Source organism: Vanellus vanellus, assembly GCF_965231255.1.
Source record: "Vanellus vanellus genome assembly, chromosome: 30".
NCBI classification, from domain to species: domain Eukaryota; kingdom Metazoa; phylum Chordata; class Aves; order Charadriiformes; family Charadriidae; genus Vanellus; species Vanellus vanellus.
In genome coordinates, this window is record NC_138935.1 from 661841 (window position 1) to 683673 (window position 21833).

General features: G+C 62.1%; 1 protein-coding gene across 4 annotated transcripts; it reads right to left on the minus strand.

The window, feature by feature from the left end:
• Positions 1 to 103: 103 nt before the first annotated feature.
• PNPLA6 (patatin like domain 6, lysophospholipase) lies at positions 104 to 21723 on the minus strand. Of its 4 annotated transcripts, none has more exons than XM_082496623.1 (36): positions 21675 to 21723; positions 19613 to 19682; positions 19426 to 19488; positions 18289 to 18376; positions 18122 to 18204; positions 17941 to 18038; positions 17714 to 17854; positions 16828 to 16987; positions 16645 to 16725; positions 15495 to 15623; positions 15331 to 15411; positions 15119 to 15227; positions 14916 to 15005; positions 12898 to 13004; positions 12589 to 12780; positions 11989 to 12066; positions 11558 to 11763; positions 11298 to 11429; positions 11087 to 11210; positions 10891 to 11004; positions 10497 to 10572; positions 10246 to 10386; positions 9619 to 9682; positions 9378 to 9546; positions 9126 to 9308; positions 8871 to 8989; positions 8622 to 8778; positions 7670 to 7786; positions 7484 to 7553; positions 6423 to 6539; positions 3258 to 3406; positions 3033 to 3185; positions 2141 to 2257; positions 1166 to 1262; positions 958 to 1067; positions 104 to 237 (listed from the first exon to the last, which is right to left on the minus strand). In XM_082496623.1, exons 2-36 carry the CDS (start codon positions 19649 to 19651, stop codon positions 178 to 180), a joined length of 4014 nt encoding a protein of 1337 aa, XP_082352749.1. In that variant the 5' UTR covers positions 19652 to 19682; positions 21675 to 21723; the 3' UTR covers positions 104 to 177. The 4 variants fall into 4 exon arrangements, with proteins under 4 accessions (XP_082352749.1, XP_082352750.1, XP_082352748.1 ...); XM_082496624.1 differs by lacking the exon at positions 21675 to 21723 and adding an exon at positions 6003 to 6119 and having other exon boundaries at positions 19613 to 20396; XM_082496622.1 differs by lacking the exon at positions 21675 to 21723 and having other exon boundaries at positions 12595 to 12780; positions 19613 to 20394.
• Positions 21724 to 21833: the final 110 nt, after the last annotated feature.

Sequence of the window (21833 nt, forward strand, 5' to 3'; positions counted from 1 at the left end):
GGACGGCGATGGGGACAAGTCGGGAGGAGTGGGAAAGTGCTGTGGGGCCGAGACCCCGGTGGGGGAGCGGCCACAGGAGGTTGTGGGCGTTTTTTTTTGGGGGGGGGGGGGGGGGAGTCAGTAGGGGACACCCCCGGGGTGCGGAGGTAGTGCCGGCTCCTTCGGTAGCGTTTGGGATCAGGTGTGGGGTGCGCAGGGGTCCCGGGCCGGGCGGTGCCGCAGGGTCTTCTCCTCCTCCTGGGGAGAGATGGGACTCGCTGGGGACACTGGGATGGGGACATGCAGCACCCGTGGGCTCCAGGCTGTCCCCAAGCGCACAGGGGGACATGTGGGGGACACAGGGATGGGGACACGGTGCAGCACCTGTGGGGTTCAGGCTGTCCCCAAGCATGTGGGGGGACATGTGGGGGACACTGGGACAGGGTGCAGCACCCGTGGGTGCCAGGCTGTCCCCAAGACCGCAGGGAGCTGGGGGACATGTGGAGGACACTGGGATGGGGACATGGTGCAGCACCTGTGGGCTCCGGGCTGTCCCCAAGACCACAGGGGTACAAGTGGAGGACACCGGGACAGGGACACGGTGCAGCAGCCGTGGGGTTCGGGCTGTCCCCAAGGCCATTTCGGAGGGTCTCCACAACCAGGAGCAGGATCTGCCCCAGGGACACCCCCTGCCCAGGCTCAGGGCACCCTTGGGAGCCCCCCAAACTGAGAAGAACCTCATTTTGGAGGGACATCCCATTTTAGAGGCTCTTCATGGCCACCACCCCCACCACGCACGGGGTCAGGGCACCCTCAGGAGCCCCCAAACCCAGGGGACACCCCATTTTGGAAGGACACCCCATTTTGGAGGGTCTCCATGACCACACCCCCACACACATGGGGTCAGGGCACCCTCAGGAGCCCCCAAACCCAGGGGACACCCCATTTTGGAGGTTCTCCATGACCAGGGACACTCACGGCCTCCAAGACACCGGCGCCGGCCCACTCGGCGGGGGCGAACGCATCCTCCTCGCCCCGCGTTGGCTCCGGCCCCTCATCCTCGTACTCGGTGAGGTAGTCGGACTCCTCTGGAGGGGTGACGGGGACAAGAGGGGGTGACGGGTCAGGTCCCAGCTCTGGGTCTGGCCCCCTACCGTGGGACACCCCACCTCCCCCTCCAGCTCACCGTCCGCGTATCCATCGGACAAGTAGGGCTTGGCCGGCTCGATGCGGGACACAATCTCCGCCAGGTCGGTGAAGCCGGCGCTGGGACACGTGAGAACCTACGGGAGGAAAAAGGGGGGGCCCCCGCCCCAAGCAGCGCCCCCCCCATGTGCGAGAGGGGTGAGGATGGGGGGAGCGGGAGGAGGACTGTGAGGTTAAGGGGGTGGGAGGGCAGCGGGGGACAACAGGGAGAGAGACAAGAGGCTGGGGGGACAGGAGATGGAGCAAGGGGACAAGATGGACCAAGGAGGGGACAGGAGATGGACTAAGGGGACAAAAAGGTGATGGGGAGGGGGACAGAAGGTGGACCAAGGGATGGACAGGAGGACACCAGTGAGGGACAGGAGATGGAACAGGGTAGAGGGGACATGAGATGGAAAGAGGGGACAAAGATGCTGAGGGGAACAGGAGATGGACTGAGGAGGGGACAGGAGGACACCAGTGAGAGACAGGAGATGGACCAAGGAGGGGATGAGAATGCCTGGGGGGACAGGAGATGGACCAAGACACATGAGGATGGACCGAGGAGGGGACAGGAGGATGGACCAAGGTGGAGGGGACAGAAAGATGGACCAAGAGGACAGAATGATGCTGGGGAGGGACAGGAGATGGACCAGGGTGGCAGGGTCAGCAGGATGGACCAAGGGGACGGGAGGCTGAGGCAGGGTGGGGAGGGACAGGAAGATGGCAGTGAGGAACAGGAGAACACCAAGGGGGACAACCTGCACCAGGAGGGGTAGAAGGACACGGGGGAGACAGAGGGGACAAGGGACACGGCAATGTCCTGCTCCCTGAAGATGGCTCCAGGGCCAGGGGAAAGAAAAAAAATCCCTAAAATCAGGGTGCGGGGGACAGGGTGGCCCACCCCAGGATGCCCCAGGGCAGGTCCCCAGGCAGCCACCACCCCCCACAGGTCCCGGTGCCACCCCTTGCTCACATCCATGCGTTTGCTCTCGTAGAAATCAGCTGAGCGCCGGTCCTTCACCATCTTCTCGATGATGTCACCCCGGCTCCAACCGTCGAAGACCACTTTGCCGTGTTGGTACCCCACATCCTGCAGGGAGAGCGGCCGTAGCCCATCGGTGGCCCAGGGCACCCCAAATGACAGCCCAGGCACCCAACCGATGGGTAGGACATCTCAACTGATGGCCCAGGACACCCCATCAATGGCTGGGGCACCCAACCAATGGCCGGGGTACCCCAAACGATGACTGGGATTGTTCAACCTAGTCAAGACACCCCAAACGATGGCTTGGGCATCCCAACCAATGGCCCAGGTGGCCCAACTGATGGTCAGGGAACCCCAAATGATGACCTGGCTACCCGGAATGATTGCCCAGGCATCCCAAATAATGGCCAGGATATGGCAATTGATGGCCCAAGCACCCCAAACGATGGCTCAGGCACCCCAAGATGATGTTCTGGTCACTCCATTAACGGCTGAGGCACCTGAGTGATGGTTTGAGCACCAAACTGATGGCCAGGTTACCCAACTGATGGCCAGGACACCCCAGTCGATGGACCAGAGCACCCCCAAATGGTGGTTGAGGCACCCAATCAATTGCTGGTTGACTCTACCTGATGACCAGGAGACCCTGTTACTGGCCTGGACACCCAACTGATGGAAGGGCACTCCAAGCCACATCTGGGGCACCCTATTAGTGGCCAGGGCACCCTGTTAATGGCCAGGACACCCCAATCAACGGCCGGAACACTCCCAACTGATGGCTGGAGAATCTCAACACACGGTTCAGGGCATCTCATAGATGGCCTGAGGCAGGCTAAGCTGGTCCAGGCCACCCCACCAGCCTCCCTGTCCCCCAACTCACGTAGATCTCGTCAAACTTGCGGAAATCCATGGTCTTGAAGCGGTCGATGGGGGGGCGGATGTACTCGCAGTACGAGCTGGACTTCACCACCTCCAACTGCCGCACGCATGACACGTAGGCCAGGCGGGACTGGATCTCCGCCATGTCGGGCACCTGCGAGGATGAGGTGCTCAACACCCCGTCCGCACCATCTCACCGGCATCCCCGCATCCCACCAGTCCTCACCTTGACTTTTTCAGCCCAGGGGTTGAGACGTTTCCAGAGAAGCCACCAGCCAGACAGGCTGTCCCCATAGTTGCACAGGTCTGTCTCGTCCTGGCTGCCCACGTCGATGGCGATCACCGTCTTGGCACCCATGTTGCGGGCGATGTCGGCTGCGGGGTGGGAAAGGAAGAAGATGGGTCAGCAGAGTCATGGTTTCCCTTGGTCCGAGCCCGCGGCAAGAGGTGGTGGCAGGAGCGGAGCAGGGAAACGGGGTTGAAGGATTGTCCTTGAGCCTGGGCTGGATGGCAAAGCCATGCTGGGGCTCGTGGTGGGATGAGCAGTGTCCCATGGGGGCAGGAGTTGGGGGCAGGAGCCCAGCGGCAGGACGTGCCGGTGGGGAGCTGAGCAGTGATGCAACCTGGTGCATGTGCTGGGGCAACGGGAGGGCACAGGCAAGTTGCAGCGTCTGTGGTGGGATGCAAAGGAGCATGGAGATGCCCCAGGAGGACACCCAGTGCCGAGGACACCAGGAGATGATGTGAGGTGGATGGAGACGCCTTGCACATGGAGGAAGATGGAGGTGCTCCAGGAGGTCACCTGGTGCCAAGGACATCAAGAGATGATGGTGCAACATTGAGGAAGGTGGTTTTGCATGTGAAGGAGGATGGACATGCCCCAGGAGGACACCCAGTGCCGAGGACACCAGGAGATGATGTGAGGTGGATGGAGACACCTTGCACATGGAGGAAGATGGAGATGCTCCAGGAGGTCACCTGGTGCCGAGGACATCAAGAGATGATGGTGCAACATTGAGGAAGGTGGTTTTGCATGTGAAGGAGGATGGACATGCCCCAGGAGGACACCCAGTGCCGAGGACACCAGGAGATGATGTGAGGTGGATGGAGACGCCTTGCACATGGAGGAAGATGGAGATGCTCCAGGAGGTCACCTGGTGCCGAGGACATCAACAGATGATGGTGCAACATTGAGGAAGGTGGTTTTGCATGTGAAGGAGGATGGACATGCCCCAGGAGGACACCCAGTGCCGAGGACACCAGGAGATGATGTGAGGTGGATGGAGATGCCTTGCACATGGAGGAAGATGGAGATGCTCCGGGAGGTCACCTGGTGCCGAGGACATCAGGAGATGATGGTGCAACATGGAGGAAGGTGGTTTTGCATGTGAAGGAGGATGGGGATGCCCCAGGAGGACACCTGGTTCTGAGGACTCCAAAAGATGATCCAAGATGGAGGGAGGTGGATTGGATATGAAGGGAGATGAAGATGCTGCAAGAGGGCGCCCATTGCTGATGGCATCAAGAGGCAATGACGCAGGATGGAGGAAGATGGCTTTGAAATGACAGAGCACAAAGACGCCGTAGGAGTCCACTCAGTACCAAAGACCCCGAAAGATGGTGCAGGATGGCAGGATGCGAAGGATGGTGATGTCCTGGGAGGGCAGCCGGTGCCAAGGACACCAGGAAGTGACACACAATGGAAGGAGGTGGCTCGAACATGAAGGAGCATGGAGATGTTCTGGGGGGTACCTGGCATCCAAGAGACAGTTTGAGGTGGAGGGAGGTGTCATGCACCTGAAGGAGCACGGAGGACACCTGGTGTCAAAGACACTGAGAGATAGTTTGAGATGACAGGAGGTGGCTTGCACATAAGCGAGGATGGAGATAAGCGAGGATGGAGATAAGCGAGGATGGAGATGCCCCAGGAGGCAATCCAGTGCTGAGGGCACCAGGAGAAGATAATGCAGAATGGACAAAGGTGGCTTGCACATGAAGGTGCTGCAGGAACGTACCCAGTGCCAGGGCCACCAAGAGATGGTATGAGTCAGAGGGAGATGGCTTGCTCGTCGAAGAGCATGGAGGACAATTGGTGTCAAAGACACCAAGAGCTGGTACGAGACAGATGGAGGTGTCTTGAAGGTGAAGAAGGGTGGAGAGGCCCAAGGAGGGCATCTGGAGCTGAGAACATCAAGAAAGGATAATGCAAGATGGACCAAGATGACTTGCACATGATGAGGCTTGAAGATGTCACACCCAACATGGACACCCAACGCCGAGAACACTAAAGATGGTGCAGGATGGAGGGAGATGGCCAGGACCTGCAGGAGGACAGAGATGCCCTGGGAGAACACCCAATGCCAAAGACACCAGAAGAGGATGACACAGGATGGAAGCAAGTGGTTGGCATACAAGGGGCATGCTAAGGACACCCAGAGATGACGGAACACGGAGGGACATTTTTTGCATGTGAAGAAGAATGAAGATGATCTGGAAAACCACCTGGTGCCAACAACACCGAGAGACAACGCAAGACTGTGTGATCTTTTTGGTGTGTGAAGGAGGATGAAGATGCCCCGAGAGGATGACTGAAGACACCGAGACATGATGCAAGATGAAGGGATTTATCTTGCACGTGAAGAAATGTGAAGAACCATGAAGATGCCCTCAGAAGCCACCCGATAGGGAGGACACCAAGAGACGATGCAAGATGGGTGAGCAATTTTTGCATGTGAAAGAGGATGAAGATGCCTTGAGAGGACGCTCAACAACGAAGACATCAAGAAGATGCAAAACCATGCAAGACGTCCTAAATCCAACCTCAACATCTCCAGCCATTGAGAACCCATCTCACGGTGGCCATGCAGCCCCCGCCCAACGGCCCGCCACCGCCCCTGGGGCCAGACCTGGCGCCGTATTGGCTGCCGTCCCCGTTGGGCGGTGGCGTTGACGGCGTTGAGCTGCTACTTGCCTGGCAGGTTGTTGATGTAACCACCGTCCATCAGTAAGTTGCCGTCCTTGGGGTCGCAGAGTGGCGGTAGATACCCAGAAAGGGTCATGCTGGCTCGCACGTACCGCCAGAGCGAGCCTGCGCCGGCGGGAACAAACGCAATGAGCATGGTCCACCCGAAACCCACCCCGGGGGGGGGTGGGGGGACTGCCCCTCGCCCTTGCCCGCGCCCGGGGATGTCTGCACCCCATGGATGCCCAACGGGCACCTACAGGTGGGCAGAGGAACCCGTTGCGCGCCCTGACCGGCCGTTTGCAAAGCCTCAACTTGGGATGGGGGGTTGGGACGTGGGTTTTTGAGGAGGAGGTGAGGGGGTCTTTTTTTTTTTTTTGGGGGGGGGGGGGATGTGAGGGGGGTGGCCCCGGCGAGCGAGATGCTGACCTGGGACATTGTTAACATAGCAGCCGTCCACAAGCCAGTGGCTGTCCTTGGGGTCGCAGAGCGGAGGCAGGTAAGGGGTATAAGACGCACTGGCTCGGACGTAACGCCAAAGGCTGCCTGCCGAAGGGAGAGGACACGGTCATGGCCATGAGGAGGGGGGGGGGGGGACATGCCCGAGTACCCGACGGTGGGGTGACCCAGGATGCTGGCACTGCAGCGGCGGGACGTTTGCAGCCCCCAAGATCAAGGGAAAGCACCTCGGCCATGCCGGGATGGGGAAGGAGAGGCGGGTGAGACGCTCGCCAGAGGGTTAGGGCTGGTGAGCGAGGATTAGTTGGCGTTAGAAGCCTGAGGAGCAGGCAGAGCGAGAGCCAGGCTGCTTACAAGCCACCGCGTACGCCCCGTGGACGGCTCAATGTCCCAGGTGAGCTCGGACACTAGGCAAGGAGGAGGGGCAGCCACCACAACGTCCCCATCACCGCGACGTTCCCACCACCGCGCTGTTCCCACCACCACCACGTCGTCTCCACCACCACGTCGTCTCCACCACCACGTCATCCCCACCACCACGTCATCCCCACCACCACGTCATCCCCACCACCACCACGTCAACGTCCCCACCACCACCACGTCAACGTCCCCACCACCACCACTGCACGCCCGTGCTCCACATGCCGTGAGCGTGGGTTACTGGGGTTAGTGGTGAGCAGATATGTTAAAGAGAGGACGCGCATGCTCAGGGTGGCGAGATGTGGCTCCACACCTCAATTCTGCCCCTAACCCCACTGAGGACGTGGGGCACAGCCAGATCCCCATGGGGACCTGAGCCTGGTGGAGTCACCAGCACCAGGTGGCTCTGGGAAGCCACCACTTCCCGGGGTCACCATGAGCCCTCCAAGTCCTTTCCTTGCCATGCCAGGATGTGTCCTCCTCTTGGCATGTGGAAAACCTTCCCCCGTGGGGCAGAGGCACCGTTTTTGGGGTGCCGGTGAGGAGTGTCCGCGCAAAGAGGGGACACGGTGGCACTGGAGAGCTTCCCCGGCTCCCCGGGGAGCTCTTACCGTCCGTGTGCACCCGCATGGCCGAGGCCGTGATGTCGGTCGTGACGTTGAAGTAGGGCAGCCACAGGTCCTGCGGGGACAAGATGGGGTGGGTGACACGGTGGGGACGTGGGTGGGTGGGTGAGGAGCTGGTTGGACCCCCCACCACAGGTGGGTGTAGGCTTGGGCATGGTCCACGCGGTGCACCTCGATCTGCTTGTCCTGGAAAACCTTGTTGATGCTGGCGTTGAAGGCTGAGCCCGAAAACATGGAGGTGATAGGGTAGGTGAGGTCCAGGACAGTCTTGAACGTCGAATTCATGCACTGGAGGAGAAGGAGGAAGGATAGAAGAAGGAAGAGGAGGAGGAAGAAGGAGAGAAGAAGAAAGAGGTGAAGGAAGAAGAGAAGGAAGAGGGAGGAGAGGAAGGGGGAAGAAGGAAGGAGGAGGGAGTGAAGAGGAGGAGGGAGTGAAGAAGGAAGAGGAAGAGGAGGAAGAGGAGGAGGAAGAGGAAGAGGAGAAGGAGGAAGAGGAGAAGGGAGTGAAGAAGGAAGAGGATGAAGGAAGAGGATGAAGGAAGAGGATGAAGGAAGAGGATGAAGGAAGAGGATGAAGGAAGAGGAGGTGGAGATAGAGGAGGAAGGGGAGAAGGAGGAAGGGGAGAAGGAGGAAGGGGAGAAGGAGGAAGGGGAGAAGGAGGAAGGGGAGAAGGAGGAAGGGGAGAAGGAGGAAGGGGAGAAGGAGGAAGGGGAGAAGGAGGAAGGGGAGAAGGAGGAAGGGGAGAAGGAGGAAGGGGAGAAGGAGGTGGAGGATGGAGAGAAGAAGGAGGAAGAAGAAGGAGAGAGAAAAAGGAAATAGGAGGAGAAAAGCAGCAGCAAAGGAGAGAAGAAGGTGAAAGAAGAGGTGGAAGGAGGAGGAGGAAGAAAGAGGAGGAAAAAAGAAGAAGGAGGAGAGAAGGAGGAAGAAGAGACAAGGAGAAGAAAAGAAGAGGAGGAGGAGGAAGAAAAGGAGGAAGAAGAGGGGGAAGGAGGTGCTTTAGAAACACCTCTGGCAGGGCTGGCCGCGGGGAGGGCAGGCATGATGCCAGCGTCCTCCCAGAAGAGGGACGGTGAGGGTGAGGGTTGGCCTTCACTGGGGTGGGGGACGTGCCACAGCACCCACCTTGGCCCACTCGCGGGCCCGCTGCTTGGTGCGGACGGCGCTGCGCTCCTCGGCATAGAGCGCCCCGATGAAGGCGCCGATGGAGGTGCCACCCACCATGTCGATGGGGATCCCCGACTCCTCCATCGCCTTGATCACCCCAATGTGGGAGCAACCTCTGGCCGGATGGAGAAGATAAAGAGGAGGATGGATAAGATCGGGGACCCCCACACCCCGCTGGGTCCTATCCTGCCCCGGCGCGGCACCCACCTGGCTCCGCCACCCCCCAGGACGAGGGCGATGGTGTTGCCGGTGAGGACCCGTGCCAACCGGGAGAAGTCGCTGTGCCGGTCAGCGCTCTTCTCAAACACCTTCTCGTACATCTCCCGCTGCGGATGGGATGGACGATGGTGGTGGACCACCAGATGGACGATGGGTGACGATGATGGTGGTGGACCACCAGATGGACGATGGGTGACGATGACGGTGGTGGACCACCAAGGTCACCCAGGGAAAGACACGTACCAGTTTGGTGGGGCTACGGCGGGAGAAGACGCGCCGGGGACACCTGATATGGAGGTGGCCCGAGCACCAACTGCGCATGTTGAGCCACTCAACGGTGCGGGAAGGGCTGGGACCATCCTCGCGGTGCAAGAGGACCAACTGCTTCAACGCACGCACCGCCGTGTTCTCCAGCATCTGCTCCAGCTGTAGAAGCCATCAGCCACCCGATGCAGTGTTGTCCCACCACCACCTACCCCCCCCACCCCACCTCACCTCTCCCAGTGCTGGTTCTTGGTCGCCCAAGCCTACGATGAGGATGCAGTCGGCTTGACGGATGCAGCGGACGGTCCACGGCGTCAGGGTACAGTCGGTTTGGTACAGGACGATGCGGTGGATGTCCTCCTGCTGCGCCAGCCAGCCTGAGAGGCGGTACTCCTGGATGCTGCCGAGATGGAGGGGTCAGCCGGCAGCACGGTGGTAGGGCGCCGGTGATGTTCCTCCTGACGGGTGTTACCTGTCCAGCGCTGAGGAACCGAGACGGGCACGGATGATGTCACTGGTGAGGAGCAGCGTGGGACCTGGGAGAGGTGGGGACATGGTCGCCACAATGCCATGGGGCTGTGGTCACTACCATGGTGTGGTCACTACCATGGCATGGTCACCACCATGCTGTGGGGCTCTGGTCATCACCATGCCATGGTTGCTACCATGCCATGGGACTGTGGTCACCACCATGCTGTGGGGCTCTGGTCACCACCATGCCATGGTTGCCACCACGCCATGTGACTGTGGTCACTATGATGCCACGGGGCTGTGGTCACCACCATGGCATGGTCACCACCATGCTGTGGGGCTCTGGTCATCACCATGCCATGGTTGCCACCATGCCATGGGGCTGTGGTCACCACCATGCCATGGGGCTGTGTCACCACCATGCCATGGTTGCCACCACGCCATGTGACTGTGGTCACCACCATGGCATGGTCACTGCCATGCCGTAGGACTGTGATGGTCACCATGCCATGGTGCCCACCACGCCACGGCCACCACTGTGCCCGTGGTCACCACCACACCAGGTTGGTGGTGCACCACAGGACCATGATCACCTCCATGCCATGGCCACCACTGCGCCAGCACTCACCGATGGCATTGAGCGCGTGCTTGAGTTCCAGTGTGAAGGCAGCCGTGGGCACATCATCGCACACCGGCAGCACCGCCACTGTCGACAAGTTGCTGGTGGGGTTGGTGGGCTCTGAACTGGAGGCCATGCCCAAGCCGGAACCTGCCCGGACAGAGACAACGAGGTGGTGAACACCTTCCATGAGCTGCTCTGATGATGGCCACCAGCCCCGTAGAGGGCACGCCATTGTCCCCAATCCCTTTGGGACCTACTCGCAAAGGGCCCACGGAGCTGCTGAAGGTTTCCCAAGATCTTCTGGCTCAGGAGGTGGATGAGGCGGGTGACAACCTGCAGGGACGAGGATGGGGATGGCCATCAGACCTGGCAGGGCTTCCCAAGCTGGAGACTCATTAACAGCCCTGACTGGTGTCCCACGTGTCTTTTTTGGTGTCACCACCATCACCACCACCCATCCTTGGGGACTTCAGAAAGGGACAACCCTTTGGCACATCAGCCCTTCTCCCCCAACAGCTCTAATCATGTCTTTAACTCCTTAATTTAAGCCGGTTTTAATGAGTGTCACAGCCACCGACTGAGGGGGACACGGGGACACGTTCCTTCCACGGGAAGAAGGTGCAGATCCCAGGATGTGGATCTGGGGGTTACCTGAGGGTATCTGCGCTTGATGTTGTTCAAGGTGCCCTCAGGCAGCTTGGCCAGCTCCGTGTCCCGGACCGCGTGGACCGTGGTGGCACGGGGCTGCCGGGTGAGAGCTTCCACCTGGAGAAGAAGACATATAGCCAAGATTTATCTGCCAGACCTATAGAGCGTCCCCCCTGCTTGGCCCCAACACGGCTCTTACCACACCAATGAGGTCTCCACGGCCATACTCCCCGATGAGCTCCTTCTTGCCGCTGCCCTTCTGGATGACGGAGCGGAGGCGCCCGTTGAGCGCGATGTAGGTACAGTCCGACTTGTCACCCTGCCTGGAGGACATCACCGGTGGGAAGTCAGCCCCCTTGCCAAGCTGGTCCTCACCAAGCTGAGGTGGGCACCCATGCGTTGGTACCCACCTGTAGAGCGCCCGGCCGGCTTCCACCGCCATCCAGTCGATGGCAAAGTCCATCTGGCGCACGAAGGGTGACATGCGGGCGGCCACGGTGTGGGCAACGCTCAGCACCACGCTGGGCTGCTCCCGCATGATCCTATGGGTCAAGAGCATTTGGGGGACACGGTGGTGGCCCCAAGAGATGCCACCACAGCGCTCACCCCAGGAGTCCCCTTTGGCACCAACTCTTTGCCCCAAACCTCCTCCGCCGGTGCTGGGACTCACTCGTAGAAGTCCGACTTGGAGATTTTGAGGAAAGTGCAGTCGCGGTTGGCTTTGATGGTGAAGATGAGGGGCTCGCCGGTGAGCACCGCCAGCTGTCCCACCATCTCGCCGGGTTGCGTCAAGAAGAGGCAGACGTCCTCCGCCTTGTCGATCATGCGCTGATAGACGTGCAGACAGCCCCACAGCACGAAGTGGAGGCTCACGTCCTGCCAAAATGGCACTTTGTCACCGCTGGAGGCCACCTGGGACCCCCAGACGTGAGGGGTCCCACCAGCGCCAGAAGAAACTCAGGTGTTTTGCACCTTCCAGATGGCTCTGGGGATCATTCCTGCCCCCCACCACCCATAGGGCAGGAGTAGGAGTAGCACCCCATGGAAATATAGGGTGGAGGGAGCAAGATGCCACACCAGCTCCCCGAAACCAAGACCTACCTGGTCCCCTTGACGGGCAATAACTGTCCCAGCTTTGGCGTGATGGAGCAAGACACGGTTGTTGAGGAGAGAAGGGTCCTAGAGGGAAGAATGGCATCACATGAGGTGATGGGGACCACCAGGAGGAGACAGAGGACCACCAAAAAGCAACAGGGACCACCACAAGGAGACGGGGGACCAACCCAAGGCAATGGTAATCACCAGGAGGAGATGGGAAGCCACCACAAAGTGATAGGGGACCACCACGAGGAGACAGGGGACCACCCTGAGGCAATGAAAGCCACCACAAGGAGATGGGGGACCACCACAAAGTGACAGGGATCCACCATGAGGTGACAGAGACCCACCATAAAGCCACGGGGACCCACCATGAAGCAACAGGGACCACCACGAAGTGATGGGAACCAGCACAAGGAGATAGGGGACCACCCCAAAGAGATGGGGGACCACCACAAAGTGATGGGGACCCACCATAAGGCCACGGGGACCCACCATGAAGCAACGGGAGACCAACAGGAAGAGACAGGGGACCACCACGAAGTGATGGGGGACCACCATGAAACCACGATACCCCCGTACTGGCACGGTTTCTGCCCTCACCTTCACCTTCATGAGCTTGACCAGCTCCTGCTTGGCAGCCTCGAAGATGGCGCTGGTCTGGCGGCCCTGGTAGGGCCCGAAGGGACAGGTCCCAGTTGCCGAATCGTCCTCGCAGTAGTTGTAGTGGTAGACGCCAGACGGTTGCTCCTCCACCGTCACCGACTTGCGCTCCTTGGCCTCATGAGAGACGGACTGTGGAGGAGATGGGATGGTCCCGGCACCCAACCGTGGCCACTGCGGTGGTTACCAGTGGGGAATTGGGGTGGATGTGACGTTGCCGGATGCGGCGATGCCGGAACGTGGCCTTACCCGGGAGAAGGCGGCCAAGGCGCCGGTGCTGTCCTCCTGCAGCGACACCGAGATGCGACCGCGCTCGTAGGCCATGTCGAAGTCGGAACGGGGACCCTTCTGGATGCCTGTGACGAGGAGGGGGGGGGGGGTGGTGGTGGGGGTTGTCACCGGTGTCCGAGAGGGGGACACTGGGGGGGAGGATGGGGGGGTGCAGGAGAATGGGGGGTGCAGGACCACTGCGGGGACACACGCGTGAGCCTGGAAGGGGGGAGATGGACAACCTGGGGAGGGGGATGCACCATCCTGGGGGGGGGTGGGGGGGGGGCATGACCCTTTGGGGGGGATACACAAATACAGGGGGGGATGCACAAGCCTGGGGGGGTGCACGACCCTTGGGGGGGGCAATGTGTGACCTGGGGAGGGGGATGCATGATCCGGGGGGGGGGTGTGCACAATCCTGGGGGGGGATACACAAATACAGGGGGGGATGTACGACCCTGGGGGGGTGCAGGACCCTTGGAGGGGGGGCAATGTGTGACCTGGGGAGGGGGATGCATGATCCAGGGGGGGGTGTGCACAATCCTGGGGGGGGATACACAAATACAGGGGGGGATGCACAAGCCTGGGGGGGTGCACGAGCCTTGGGGGGGGCAATGTGTGACCTGGGGAGGGGGATGTGCACAATCCTGGGGGGGTATACACAAGTACGGGGGGGGATTTATGAGCCTGGGGGGGTGCACGAGCCTTGGGGGGGGGGCAGTGCATGACCTGGGGAGGGGGATGCATGATCCGGGGTGTGTGTGTGCACAATCCTGGGGGGGGATACACAAGTACAGGGGGGGATGCACAAGCCTGGGGGGGTGCACGAGCCTTGGGGGGGGCAATGTGTGACCTGGGGAGGGGGATGTGCACAATCCTGGGGGGGTATACACAAGTACGGGGGGGGATTTATGAGCCTGGGGGGGTGCACGAGCCTTGGGGGGGGGGCAGTGCATGACCTGGGGAGGGGGATGCATGATCCGGGGTGTGTGTGTGCACAATCCTGGGGGGGGATACACAAGTACAGGGGGGGATGCACAAGCCTGGGGGGGTGCACGAGCCTTGGGGGGGGCAATGTGTGACCTGGGGAGGGGGATATATGAGCCTGGGGGTCGTACGAGCGGTGGGGGGGGGCGGGGAGCATGACTTGGGGAGGGGGATGCACAAGCCTGGGGGGGTGCACGACCCTTGGGGGGGGGGGGCAATGTGTGACCTGGGGAGGGGGATGCATGATCCGGGGGGGGTGTGCACAATCCTGGGGGGGGATACACAAATACAGGGGGGGATGCACAAGCCTGGGGGGGTGCACGACCCTGGGGGGGGGCAATGCATGACCTGGGGAGGGGGATGCATGATCCGGGGTGTGTGTGTGCACAATCCTGGGGGGGGATACACAAGTACAGGGGGGGATGCACAAGCCTGGGGGGGTGCACGACCCTTGGGGGGGGGGGGGGCAATGTATGACCTGGTGGGGGGGATGTATGAGCCTGGGAGGTGCATGACACTTGGGGGGGGCAATGTGTGACCTGGGGAGGGGGATATATGAGCCTGGGGGTCGTACGAGCGGTGGGGGGGGGGCGGGGAGCATGACTTGGGGAGGGGGATGCACGATCCTGGGGGGGTGCACGATCCTGGGGGGGAGCAATCTGTGACCTGGGGAGGAGGATGCAACAAGCCTGGGGGGGCTACAGGACCCTTGGGGGGGGGGCACAAGTGATCCTGGAAGGGGGGGGGGGGTGGCAAGGGACAACCTTGGGGGTACGCAAGACCCTGATGGGGGGTGCATACACCCGGGGGGGGTGCAGGACCCTGGGGGGGGGATACACAAGCCTGGGGGGGGCGAGGGGGGGGGGGGCATGACCCTTGGGGGGGGGCAATGCATGACCTGGGGAGGGGGATGCACGAGTTTGAGGGAGATCTGCTGCCCCGGGGGGGGCTACAGGACCCCAGGATTTCCCCCCTCCCCCCCCCCCACCTCCCTCCAGCCTCTGACCCACCGGAGATGTCCACCGGCATGGAGATGCAGCGGCTCAGAGCCGGTGGCGGCGGCGCGGGGGTCTCCAGACCTCCGGCTTTCAGCGCGTCGGCTGCAGGATGAGACCACCCTTGAGCCACCCCAGGCAGCATTTTGGGGGGGGGGGGGGGGGAAAGGCGGGTTGGCGACGGGGGGGGTACATGGCACCCCTTTCCCGACTCTTACCCGGTTCCCTGCCCTCATCGACACCGCCGAGCCCCCGTTTGCCGTGACGGACGGGGCTGGTGCGGGCGGCGTGGCCGGGTTGGGAGAAGAGCCGTAGAGGTTGCATGTCCTACAAAAGGGGGACATCAGCGGGGCTGGGGGGGAGGGGAGGGGGCCCAGATCCAGCCTGAACCCCCCCCTAACCCCTCCCCCTATTTTTGCCACGAACTCACGTGGCTGAAGAGCTCATTCGTCAACCCAAGGTAGTTGTGCAAAGCCAAGAAGGTGACGCGCTGTAGACGCACCATGATGATCTAGAGGGGGATGAGAAGCCATCAGCGGTCCCCCGCCACCCCAAGGGACACCCCACCCCGTGGTCCCCCCAACCTGGACTCACCTGTACCACCCGCACCAAACTCTCGGGGTACTTCTCGAAGACGGCCGAGAAGGCTTCAACCGGCAGCCGTAGAACGGTGGAGTCCTCTGCCGCACGGGCGCACACCGTCCGGTATGGTCGCTGGTGGCCCTAGGTGACACATCATGGTGTCGGTGGCCTTGCTGGGATGGGGGAGTCCATCCCAGCCATGGATGGGGGGGTGGTGGCAGTTGGGGGGTTGGTGAAGCCCACTGGTGGCACCGGGCTTTTGGCCAGTTGGGTTTGGGGATGGATGGCCATGGTTGGGCTGTAGGAGTTTGGGGACAGCAATGGTTGGGCTTGGGGACAGCCAAGGTTGGGCTGGAGGGGCTTGGGGACTGCTGGTGGGGCTTGGGGATGGCCGTGGTTGGGCTGGAGGGGTTTGGGGACAGCTGGTGGGGCTTGGGGACCACTCGTGGGATTTGGGGATGGCCACATTTGGGCTGGAGGGGTTTGGGGACTGCTGGTGGGTCTTGGGGACAGCTGGTGGGGCTTGGGGGTGGCCATGGTTGGGCTGGAGGGGTTTGGGGACAGCTGCTGGGGCTTGGGGACAGCTGGTGGGGCTCGGGGATGGCCATGGTTGGGCTGGAGGGGTTTGGGGACTGCTGGTGGGGCTTGGGGACAGCCATGGTTGGAAGGGCTTGGGGACAGCTGGTGGGGGCCTGGAGATAACCACAGTTGGGCTTAGGGATGGCCATGGTTGGACTGGAGGGGTTTGGGGACAGCTGATGGGACTTGGGGACAGCCACGGTTGGGCTGGAGGGATTTGGGGACCATTGGTGGGACCTGGGAACAGGCATGGTTAGCCTGAAGTGGTTTGGGGACCACTGGCGGGGCTTGGAGATGGCCACGGTTGGCCTGGAGGGGTTTGGGGACAGTCGGTAGGGCTCGGAGATGGCCATGGTCGGGGTGGGAAGGTTTGGAGACATCTATGGTCAGGCTGGAGAGTTTGGGGACAGCCACGATGAAGCTCTGGGGGTTTGGGGATGGCCGTGAACACGTTTAGGGGTCTTGGGGACAGCCACAACTCTCCTGGAAGGGTTCAGGGACAGCCACGACCAGGCTTAGAGGGGTTGGGGACAACCACAATCGGTCTACGAGGGGGTGTTGGGGAGAGCGGTGGCGACGGTACCGTGATGACATCAAGGATGCTGAGCAGACTGTGCACGCTGTCCCCAGGGAACACCTCCTTCATCACCGTCTCCTTCCCATCCTGCGAACCGCAAACCCCTTCGGGCTCTTTCCATCCCCGGTGTCCTCAGAATGTCCCCATCCCCCTATGTCCCCACCTCCCTCCTTGTCCCCGTCCCCGCACCGGCTCGGTGAGGAAGAGCTCCAACTTGCCGTCCTGCAGCACGTAGATACTGGTATCGGGTTGTCCGGGACGGAAAACGTAGTCACCTTGTTGGCACTGCTGGAAAACCATGTGCTTGCAAAGCTCCAGGAACAACGGCTTCTCAAAGTGACCCAGCACCCTGCCGGGGACAAGGATGGGGACAAACGGGTGACACGGAGCCTGCCTCAACCTGCCCCGCTCCTCTGGAGCCACCCCCCCAACCCCCAACCCCGTGGCCGGCTGCCACGGCGACGGGGATGGAGACGGGAAGAGCATCCTTCAGCGGGAGTGGTCCAGCCTCCCCTTAGAGGGTTTCCAGGGCTGGATCCCAACTCAGGGGCCTCATCCTGACCCTGGGGCCGGATCCCGATCCATTGGGGACAGATCCTGGTCAACAGGGATGGATCCTGATCCCCGGGGACGGATCCTGATTCCCCAAGGATGGATCCTGCACCCCTGAGGCCTGATCCTGACCCTCTGGGGCCTGATCCTGACCCCCAAGGATGGATCCTGCGCTCTTGAGACCTGATCCTGACCCCCAAGGATGGATCCTGCGCTCTTGAGACCTGATCTTGACCCCCAGGGATGGATCCTGACCGCCCCTGGAGCCAGATCCTGACCATGTGGGGCCTGATCCTGACCCCCAAGGATGGATCCTGTGCCCTTGAGATCAGAACGTGACCTCCAGGGATGGATCCTGACCCCCAGGGATGGATCCTGACCAGCTGGGGCCTGATCCTGACCCTTGGGGACAGATCGTGACCCTCCGGGGCTGGTCCCTGACCCTCCCCCCCCCCCCCCGGGGACAGATCCTGACACCGGGGATGGATCCTGCCCCCACCAGAGATCGGGTCCTGAGCCTCACCGGACATTTTTGAGCATGTAGAGAACCTCGGAAGGCAGATGGGAATTGGCCACGTCAAATTCGGTCAAGTCGGCTTCCAGCACCGAGGGCGGAGGTTCCTTCAACTGCAGCGTGGGCAGCTCCTTCGGGATGCGCAGGAACCTTGGGGACAACGAGGTGACATGGGGACAAAGCCACCACCACCAACCCCCCCGGTGGACTTTCTGCCGGCGCTGGTGGCACCTCACTTTTTGGCGATGTTGAGCATCTTCAGCTTCTTCTTCATGCGGGGCCGCGAAGCACTGGAGATGGTGGTATCCACCAGGGAGGAGGTGGATTGGGAGACCTGGAGTTGGGGACACCGAGGCGGGATGTCACCCCACGACGGTGACAATGCCGAGTCACCCCAGCTGCCACCCCGAGTGTCACCTTGCGCATGATCTTGCGGCCGTAGAAGAGCATTTTGTCCCGTTTTCGGAAGCGGTATTTCGGTGTCCCCTGCGCCGGTATTTCTGGGGACCGCGATGGGGACAGGTTAACGGGGCACAGCCCTGTCACCCCCTTGTCCCCAAGGCCACCGCGGTGGCGTCACTCACTCTTAAGGCGCAGCCGGCGGACCAGGACCACGATGGCGGCGGCGACGATGACAGCGAAGAGGCCGAGGCCGAGCATCGCCCCCAGCACCTGCGGAGGAAGAGGGGGGTCCCCACGTGGTCCCCGGTGTCCCCCAGGGGATGGGGACAAGAGCAGGGGGTGACCGATGGCACTGCCACCTTGGTGACATACAGGGGCAGGAGGGGCTCAACAGCATCAGGGGTTGGGACATTGTCCCCAGGGGCGTGGGGACAAGTTCTTGTCCTCTCAGGGGTGTTCAAGAGCATTGAGGACCAGGACGCTGTCACATGGGGACAAGCTTGTGACCCCCGGAGCGTGGGGACAATTTTATGTCCCCTCAGGGGTGCTCAGCTGCACCGAGGATGGGGACAGTGTCCCTGGGGACACGGGGACAAGTTCATGTCCCTTTGAGGTGCTCAACAGTGTTGGGGACCAGGACACTGTCACCAGGGGCACGGGGACAAGTTCACGTCCCCTCAAGGGTGCTCAATGGCATTGGGGACCAGGACTCTGTCCCCTGGGGTGTGGGGACACGCTTGTGTCCCCTCAGGGGGTGCACTGGGGATGGGGACAGTGTCCCCTGGGGACATGGGGACAAGTTCATGTCCCCAGGGATGTAGAGTTTGCATACCCTGAAGGTGCTCAACAGCGTTGGGGACAAGGACACTGTCCCCAGGGGACACGAGGACACATTTGTGTCCCCTCAGGGGGTCCTCTACAACACCAGGGATGGGGACAGGGTCCCCTGGGGACACGAGGACAAGTTTGTGTCCCCTTGGGGTGCTCAACAGCATCGGGGACCAGGACACTATCCCCACGGAACATGGGGACACACTTGTGTCCCCTCAGAGGGTGCACTGGGGATGGGGACAGTGTCCCCTGGGGACATGGGGACACGCTTGTGTCCCCTCAGGGATGCACTGGGGATGGGGACAGTGTCCCCTGGGGACATGAGGACAAGTTTGTGTCCCCTTGGGGTGCTCAACAGCATCGGGGACCAGGACACTGTCCCCATGGGACATGGGGACACACTTGTGTCCCCTCAGGGATGCACTGGGGATGGGGACAGTGTCCCCTGGGGACATGGGGACAAGTTTGTGTCCCCTGGGGGTGCTCACCGCGCCGGTGGGGAGCTGCTCCTCCGCGAAGAGTTTGGGCAGCACAGCCGTCAGGGACGCGTCCTGCGGGGACAAGGGGACAGCTGAGCCCCCCCAGGTGACACTTCCCCCCCCCTCGGGTGGGGACACACAGGGGGGTGACTGTCACCTCCATGTTCCCCCCCCCCCCAATGGTGACATTTCCTACCTCCGTCTCCTCCTGCGGCTCCGACTCGCTCTGCCCCATGGCCGCAACGGGGCTCCGCCCATGCAAAAACCTGCGAAAAAAGAGGGGAAACCGGTAAAAAACCCCAATAAAAAAGGAGAAGTTTGTGACATGGGGACACACGGCGGGGGGGGGGGGACGGGACGGATGGACGGAGGGAGCGGTGACAACGGGGTGACATCTCCGCGGTGGGTAAAATTCTGCCGGGGGTGGTGGGTTTGGCCCCGATTTGCTGTGGGATGGGGTACGGTTGTCCCCCAGGGTGTCCCCAGGGTGTCCCCAGGGTGTCCCCAGGGTGCTCGGTGACACAGAGTGGCCGGGAGGGGACTTCAGTGTGTGTCCCCCCCCCCTCGCCTTGGGGACTTTAGTGTCCCCTCCCCGTCGGGGAGAGGAAGCGGTGGCAGGAATCTTCCCGTTGCGACAGCCTTTGTCACCACACGCAGAGGCCACCGCTGTCACCGCTGTCACCCCACCGCTGCACAAGGGTCCCCGAGCGGCGGTGCCACCCCCGGGGTGTGTCCCCATCCTGTCGTCCCCCCCTCCATGTCACCGTCGTCCTTCCCAAGGACAACCCGGGGAGGTGACGGTGGCACCGGCGGCCACCGGAGCGGGGACGTCACCGAGGCTGGCACATGTCACCCCCCCCCCTGCCAGCACGGCCACCCCATGGCGGGGGGGGGGGACACACACGGGGACACACACACACGGGGGGGGGGGGACATGGGGACACACAGCTGCTGGTGGCGAGGGTGGCACCAGGGCCTGGTGGCACCCCCTGTGGGTGACAACTGCCCCCCCCCCCCCTCCAATTACCCCCCCCGAGCTGGTTCTTCCCCCTCCCCCGGGCAATATTACCCACCGCCCCCCCAAAATTGTGCCCCCCACCCCCCGGTTTTACCCCCTCCGGGCCAGTATTGCCCCCCCCCCCCCCCCCAGCCCACATTTACCCCCCAGGGCTGCTTTGCCCCCCCACCCCCCACCCACCCCCTCCCATGCTCTAATTGCCCCCCCTCAACTACTATTGCCCCCCCAGGGGTAATACTCCCCCCTGGCATTATTGCTCCCTCCCCAAACTAACACTGCCCCCCCCCCCAACTAGTATTGCCCCCCCATGGGCTAATACTCCCCCCCCTCAGGCATTATTGCCCCCTCCCCAGGCTATTATTGCCCCCCTAGGCTACTGCTGCCCCCCCGGGTGATATTGCTCCCCCAAATTGCCCCCCCGAGAGATTTCTGCCCTCCCCAAAGCCACAGTTGCCCCTCACCAGGCTAATATTACCCCCCCCCCGTAATTGGGGGTCTGATGCTGCCCCCAACCCCCCCCCCCCCGCAGGTATTGCCCCCTCCTCATGGGCTAATAGCCCCCCCAACATTATTGTCCCCCCCCCGGTAATTTGGGGGGGGGGGGGGGGGGGCTGACGTTGCCCCCCCAAGCCTCAACTAGTATTGCCCCCCCCCCCCCCGACTAATACCCCCCTCCCAAAGCATTATTCCCCCCCCGGATAATACTACCCCTCCATGGGCTAACAGCCCTCCCCCGAAGTATTATTGCCCCTCCCTCAAGGCATTATTGCCCCCCCCATGGGTTAACAGCCCCCCCATCAGGCTAATATTGCCCCACCATGGGCTAATAGCCCCCCCCCCCGGGGTTATTGCCCCCCCCCCAGCTAATATTACCCTCCCATGGCATTATTGCCCTCCCTCAAGGCGTTACTGCCCCCCCCACCAAAGGCGTTATTGCCCCCCACCAGCTAAAATTGCCCCACCCCAGGTTAATATTGCCCCCCCCCCGGTGGTTATTGCCCCCTCCAGAAGATATCGCCCCCCCCGTGGGTTAATAGCTCCCCGAGAAGTTATTCCCCCCCCCCCATTATTGCCCCCCCCCGGAGGTTATTGCCCCCCCCAACCCGCCCCCAGATCGTCTCTGCCCCTCCCCCCCAAGCCCGAACTGCCCCCCCCGCTCCCCTCTCCCCCCAGTGGAACTGCCCCCTCCCCCCCCCCCCCCTTAATGGAACTGTCCACCCCACCCCCCCGTCGAACTCACCAGTCGTCGGTCACCGCCCCGCTCCGGCCCCGGCGGTAACGGCGGCCCCCGCGGGGTCATGGTCCGTTTAAAGGCGCCCCGCCCCTGCCTATGACGTCACAGAGGGGGCGGGGAGCGCGTCACGGCCCTCTCCGCCATGTTTTAAAGAAGGTCGGGGGG